At 60.8% G+C, this 6,956-nt stretch overlaps 1 protein-coding gene across 1 annotated transcript; it reads left to right on the plus strand.

Annotated features, from left to right (window-relative positions):
• Positions 1-469: 469 nt before the first annotated feature.
• On the plus strand, positions 470-2,038 carry LOC309577511 (brain-specific homeobox/POU domain protein 3; the record flags this gene model as incomplete). Its single annotated transcript, XM_082289609.1, has 2 exons — positions 470-589; positions 1,133-2,038. The coding sequence occupies 2 exons, from the start codon at positions 470-472 to the stop codon at positions 2,036-2,038; spliced, it is 1,026 nt and encodes a 341-aa protein (XP_082145735.1).
• Between the last annotated feature and the right edge of the window lie 4,918 nt (positions 2,039-6,956).

Genomic DNA, 6,956 nt, shown 5'->3' on the forward strand with positions numbered 1-6,956 from the left:
CGCGGGCAGGGGGCGGCCGGGGCTGGACGGGAGGTCGGTGGTGCCCCCCGACCCGACGCGACGAGGGGGGGACAGGGAGAGGGGAACGCCGGGATGGGCAGAGCCGGGGAGGGGCGGAGATGGGGGTTGAGCCCCGGTTTGGGGGGATTCACCGACAGGTGGGAAGCTCTGGTTTTCGGGGGGAGGGTTACAACCGGAGCAGGGGGAGGCGCGATCTGGGGAGGGGGTACCACGGGCGGCGGGGGTGTGAGCCCCGGTTTGAGGGGGGCTGAGCTCACTGCCCGGGGGCGGGCGGTGGGAGGGACCTCCGCGGCCCCTCCCGGTGGGCGGGGGGCGGGGGGGCCGGGCTATAATGCCATTGATGCCGGGCGGCGGAGCCAGACAATACCGCGCCCCCGAGCCGGGTGCCCGGAGCGCCCTGCCCTGCCCTGCCCTGCCCTGCCCCGGCCGACCCCGCTCCGCTCCCACCATGATGTCCATGAACAGCAAGCAGGCGTTCAGCATGCACCCCATCCTGCACGAGCCCAAGTACCCGCACCTGCACACCAGCTCCGAAGCCATCCGCAGAGCCTGCCTGCCCGCCCCCCAGGTAAGCCCCGGCGCGGGCTTCGGGAGCTTCCGTACGCACCAACTTACTCTGGTTTCCCTTTGCCTTTGGGTTTCGTTGGGGTTTGGGGGGTCCGCCCTTCCCTTCCTCCCTCCTCCGGGGCGCCGGGCCCGGCGGGCGGGGGGCTGTCCCCGCGGGGAGGGGTCCGGGGCGGCCGGGGGGCGCGGGGGTCGGTCCCGCTCGGGGAGGTTCAGCCGTCCCGCCCCGCTCCGTGCGAGCGCTGGACAGAGCGGAGCTGCGGGACCCCCGACGGCTCCGGCCTCTCCGCCGCTGCCTCTCTTTTGGGGAGGTCGCCCCGGAGGGCAGAGTGGGTGCCCGACTTGGAGGGAGAGCTCTCGGCGTCTGGCACCCCGGTGCTTCTATTCGGGGGGCTCGGGTGGCGCTCGGTTCGCGTTACCTGTCCCCGGCAGTGCCGATGGGGCCGAGCGGGATCTCCGTCACGCTGCTTCCCTTTAATCCTCTCCTGCTCTCTCGGTTTGTTTTCGCTCCCGCTTTTCTCCCCCCCCTCCCCGGCCCTCCGTGCAGATCCAGGGGAACATCTTTGCGGGCTTTGACGAGACGCTGCTGCGAGGGGCCGAGGCTCTGGCCGCCGTGGACATCGTGTCGCAGAAAACCCATCCCTTCAAGCCGGACGCCACCTACCACACCATGAGCAGCGTGTCCTGCACTCCTACCTCGTCCTCCGTCCACCTGCACCACCCGTCCGTGCTGACCACGCACCACCCCCATCACCACCACCACCAGCCCTCGCAGGGCTTGGACGGGGAGCTGCTGGACCACCTCAACTCCGCCCTCCCGCTCGGAGGGGTGCCGGGCCCCGACGTGGGCTCCACGCCTTCGCACCCTCACTCCCACATGTCGGCCATCAACCACATGGCCCACCACTCGCAGCCCATGAACATGTCCCACCCCCACGGCCTCGCTTCCCACGCCGTCATCTCCGGCCCCGAGACGGAGACGGACCCGCGGGAGCTCGAGTCCTTCGCCGAGCGCTTCAAGCAGCGGAGGATCAAGCTGGGGGTCACCCAGGCGGACGTGGGCTCCGCGCTGGCCAACCTGAAGATCCCGGGGGTGGGCTGCCTTAGCCAAAGCACCATCTGCAGGTTCGAGTCCCTCACCTTGTCCCACAACAACATGGTGGCCCTCAAGCCCATCCTGGAAGCGTGGCTGGAGGAGGCGGAGAGGGCGCAGAGGGAGAAAATGACCAAACCCGAGATCTACACGGGGGGGGACAAGAAGCGCAAGCGCACGTCCATCGCCGCCCCCGAGAAGCGCTCGCTCGAGGCCTATTTCGCTGTCCAGCCCCGGCCCTCCTCCGAGAAAATCGCTGCCATCGCCGAGAAGTTAGACTTGAAGAAGAACGTGGTGCGGGTCTGGTTTTGCAATCAGAGACAAAAGCAGAAAAGGATGAAATTTTCTGCCACCTACTGAAGAAGGGGCTGGGGAGGCAGCGGTGTGGGGGGGGTGCTGCCCTCCTGACCGCCCCCCCAGCCCTTCCCAAACAGGGCTTGGGGTTGTCGGCTTTTTTTTTTTTTTTTTTTGGGTTAAAAAAATTGGAGAAAAACAAACAAAAAAAAAGGAAAAAATAAACCTTAAAATAAAGGGAAACGCGCCCAAAGCAAAGTGAACAGTTTGGTGCCTGCTCCTCACCCCTGGGCGAAGTGGGCCCGCTGTTCTGACTGGTACAGACTGCTTTTGTAGATAAAACTGGAGAAAAAAAAACAACAAAAAAAAGGTGGAGAAAAAGGAAAAAGACGAAAAGGCCAAGGCGGAAGTTTGGGGGTGCCTGGAGTTGGGGCAGCAGCAGCAGCGAGAGCCCGGTGGGTCTCTGTCACAGCCCCTCCCGGCTTGGGGGCCGTGGCACCGCTCGCTCCTCTGTGTCCACTCCTCTTCTTTCAAAAAAAAAATCTTAAAAAAAGGAAAAGAAATGAGAAAGGAAACGAGCTGGAAGCCAGCTGTAAACCCGGGGTGCTCCCCGCTGCCAGGGTCCCCGCACACCCACGCACACACACGCACCTGCATGGTTTTGTTCTCTCCCCTGCCCCCCGCAAACCCATCGCGTTTTTGCAGTACCATTTCTGTTTCTACCTCATCGGCTAAATTGAAAAAAAAAAAAAATTAAAAAAGGATAAAAAAAAGGAGAAAAGATTTAAAAAGGGAAAAAAAAAAAAAAATTGGCCCGTCCCTGGAGTCGCGGTTTGTTCGGGGAAATGGAGATTTATTTTGCGTTGGTTTCACTCAAACCGTTCGATTTCCGTCTGGTTTCACTGTATAAAATCCTGCGCTTCGACAATCACGTCCTTGGGGCTCAGCGGAGCGGCGGGAGCGGCCCGAGGCAGCGGGGACGGAGCCCGGCCCGGCCTCGGGGCGGCTGCCTCTGCGCATAGGGAACTCTGCACTTTCGAAGGCAAGAAAACTCTTATTTTCCCCCCTTTCCTTTGCATATTTAATAGAGAAATTTGCCTCCTTTTATTTTCTTTTTATTTGTAATTTTTTTTTTTTTAATTAAAGGAGATTTCGTTCCGCTGTGTGTGTGCTGAATGAAATTTTGGTGTCTGTGTACGCTGCAGCATTTCAAATAAATCATGCACGTTTTACCTCACCCTCCTGCCTCCTGCAGTTACTGCGGCTCCGGGGAGCCCCTGGCCCGGCCAGCCCTTGCCCGGGACTCCCGGGCAATCACGGCGGGGATGGAGGCCGGCTCCGTCCCCCTCCGCGGGGACAGACGGACCCGCCGGGAAGGGCAGCGTCGGGCGGCCAGAGCCGCCCGTGCCCACGCGGGACGGGGCGGGGGTGGCCCGAGGGGACCGGGGGGTCCTGGCTCCCCTCCGGCCCATCGCGGGGGGTTTTTTTGCCTCTTCCCCGCCCGGTGCCGTGCGGAGGTGCGGGGGGATCTCGCCCGCAGGCCGGGGGTCGCTCCCGCGGCCGGGGGTCGGTGGCGGGGCCGGGGAGCGCTCCCGGGAACGGCGGCGGGGCCGCGCTGCGACCCTGACCCCGCAGCCAGCGCTGCCCGGGGGGGGGACACCCCCAGGTGCCCCCTGCCACCCCCCGCCTGCCCGGGCTGCGGCGTCAGCGGCTCCGAAGGGGACATTCCCCCTCTCCCGGCTCCGCGCACCCGCTGCCGACCGCACCGAACCCCCCAAACGCGCTTCGGTCGCTCGGCGGAACCGGGACCGTAAAGCCGGGGGGTCCCTCTGTCCTGGAGGATCAGAACCTGGGGGTCCGCTCGGTCCCGGGGAGACGCGGAAAAAAGGGATAAAAACAAGAGATTTTTGTTAGTTTTGCTTGTTTGGGGTGGTTTTGTTTTATTTTTGTTTGAGGGTTTTTTGTTTGTTTGGGGTTTTGTTTGTGGTTTTTTTCGTTGTTGTTTTGTTTTGTCTTATTTTGTTTTATAACTTATTCGGGGGAAAAAAATAACCAAACTCACGTCGTGATGTTGAAGCCCGACAGCCGGGTCCCTGCGGCTTTTACCGGGGGAAACCAAAGTAAAACAAGGAAAAATAAAGTAGAATAAAATGAAATAAGATACAGTAACGTGAAAGAAAATACGATAAAGTTAAATAAAATAAAATGAAGTAAACTGGATGAAAATAAACCAAAGAAATGAAGTCAAATAAAATAAAACCAAAACCAAACAAGCAAAAAACCTAAAGCAAACCAAACAAAAAAATCCAAACAAACAAAACCCTAAAGCTCCACAAAGAAACAAGAAAAAAAAAAAAAGAAAAAAGAAAGAAGAAAAAAAAAAGAAAAGAGAAATTAGGGAAAATTGTGCGGCTCCCGAAACAGCTTTTGGAGGAGCTGCTCCACCTGGGCGAGCGGGGCCAGCTCGGCGGTGACCGGCAGAGCCCAGCCTGCCCTGCCCGCACCTTGGGACCCCCCACCCTCTCCGCACCCGGTCCCGCACCTCTCCCTTTATTCCCGGGCTCTTCCCAAACCCCATCCCTTTGTTCTTGCGCTCCGTCCCTGTTTTCTCCAAGCATTTTCATAAATAGACCTTGGCCGAGCGCTGCCGATGAAACTTTAATGAGGCGGGATGCTGAGTGCTGCCCGGGGGGGCCCCGGACCGGCTCCGCGCAGCATTAGCGGGGCCCGGCCCCCCCTTTCCGCGGCTCCCCCTCGCAGCCGGAGCCGCTCCCGGCGGCTCCCCCGCCCCGGGGCCCCCGCGCCCCTCCCCGGCCCGTGCCCGGTGCCGGGGCCGGTGCCGCGGTGCCCCCGCTCCGCCAAGTTCACGGGCGATGCAATATTTATCAGGCGCGCTCATAAAACGCCGGGTGGGTATTTCCCAGGCACAAACGCAAAGCGCTGCGCTGGGGAGCCGGAGCGGGGCCGCCCGGGGACCCCCCGGCCCCCGCGGCCGCCAGGTAAGGGGGGATCCGAGCGAAGGATGGGGCAGCTCCGGGCGAGGAGCAGCGGGGCTGGGCCGGGAGGGGCGGGCGGAGAGACTCCGGGAGCCGTGATGAGGCCTGGAGAACTCATCACAGCCGGGGCGCTGGGCAGGAGCCGGCCCGGGCACTGATCCTGCTGCTGCTGCTGCGGTCCCTGCTCCTGTTTCTGCTCCTCCTCCTTTTCTTGCTCCTACTGTTACTCCAACTCCTTTCTGCTCCTACTCCTGCTCCAGCTCCTACTCCTGTTTCTGCTCCTGTTCCCACCTTGCTTCCTGCTCCTCCTCCTTCTCCTGCTCCTATTCCTGCCCTTGCTCCTGCTCCTGCTTCTGCTCCTGCTCTTCCTGCTCTTCCTGCTCCTTCTCCAGCAGTTCCCACTATGCCCAGGCCAGCACGAGCCTCCAGGATCCTCAGGGAAAAGCCTGGAAGGAGGTGGAGAAGGGCCCCTTGTGCCTCCCCCACCCCCTGCTCCCGAACAGCCACTCCTGGTCTACAACAGGTCAGGGAGAAGCTGCTGCTCCTTCCTGGTGCAGCTCTGGCAGCCAGGACAGACTGGGAGCAGGTCCCAGCCATGGTCTGGTGTCTCAGGTTCTGTGTCCAGCTCCTCTTCTGAGGGTCTCCTCCTGTACCAGGACCCTGGCTGCGTACCCCAAAAGATCCGAATCCCTCCAAATCCAGGCTCTCTGCAGAGCACCTGGCACAGGGTGAGGTGGGAAAAGCCCAGGGTGAGGAGAGCAGGTGAGGGAAGGAGAACAGACAGACACAGGGGTGTCACAGGCACTCCCTGCTCCTGGGGCACAAAGGACACTGCTGAGGCTGACACTGCACCCAAAACAGCATTAAAGGAAGGGAATATTGACAGGAACGGACTCTCCACTCTCACCCTGGGTTTTCATCTGAGCTTTGATGTATGAGCAAGGTTGGAGGTTTTTCAGCTCTTGCTCTGGCAGCAATTCCACCTTTACAGGGGCCTGATAATCCAGCCTGGCCCAGAGCTCCTTCAGGAGGAGCTCAGCTTCAGCCACCTTTGAGGACCTGATTCCTCATCTACCTCCAGGCTGGGGGGATTGAGGGCATGGTCTTATCCCTTCCCCAGGGCCCCAGACGGGAGATGGGGCACCCTGAGAACTCAAAACATCAACACCAGCCATTCACCAGGGACTGGATGGAGATGCTTTGGGGGCCGTCGGAGCAGGGATGCACGGATGAGAGGAGAGCTCCGGGCTCTGCTCACTGGAGAGGGACCAAGGGGCCTCTGCTGCGGTTCAGCTCTGATATCGACCTCTGATATCAGCCCTCGACTCAGGACTTGGAGGCACCTTCATCACCTTAGAGTCTGTAACGGTGCTGAAGGACCAGCTCGGGTGGAGACACCAATAGACGGGGGTGTGGCAGCTCAATCCCACCCCCGGTGCTGCAAAGGCTTCCCGAGGAAAGCTTCCCACCAGTTCTGGGCTGCTGGAGCTGGCAGACACCAGTTCCTGGAGCTCTCCCCAGCCGCTGGTGCTGCAGCCAGCATCTCTCTTGCAATCCAGCCCTTCCTCCAAGTTTCCCTCCATGTCAAGCTCTTTTGTGTTACTTCTTCTTGCTGTAGAAGCCAAGACCCCCCCCCAGAATTTGGGCACCTAAACCCCTTGTGCTCGGATGTGACAGAAGCGTGATCCAGGCCAGTGTGGCCGTGCCACCACCACCACCGTGTGCAGGGATGGTTTAAAGAGCTCCGTCCATGCCCTGCTGAGCTGAGTCTGGTGACTGCAGGCAGGTGCAGATGTGTTTGAAGGAATCCCCGGAGAAGCCCTGCCCCTCTTTTATCTTTTAGGATAATTCAGGATGGTGCATTCTTTAGGCTGTAGAGCTGCTCCAGATCCCTTCACCCCGCTTTGTTTCACAGGCACAGGGCCCATCTGTGCTTCCCGAGCAGCAGGGTGACAGCAAACGGTGCCACCTCAGCCCCCGTGTCCCGC

The sequence above is a fragment of the Coloeus monedula genome, assembly GCF_965178545.1.
Source record: "Coloeus monedula genome assembly, chromosome: 12".
Lineage (NCBI taxonomy): Eukaryota > Metazoa > Chordata > Aves > Passeriformes > Corvidae > Coloeus > Coloeus monedula.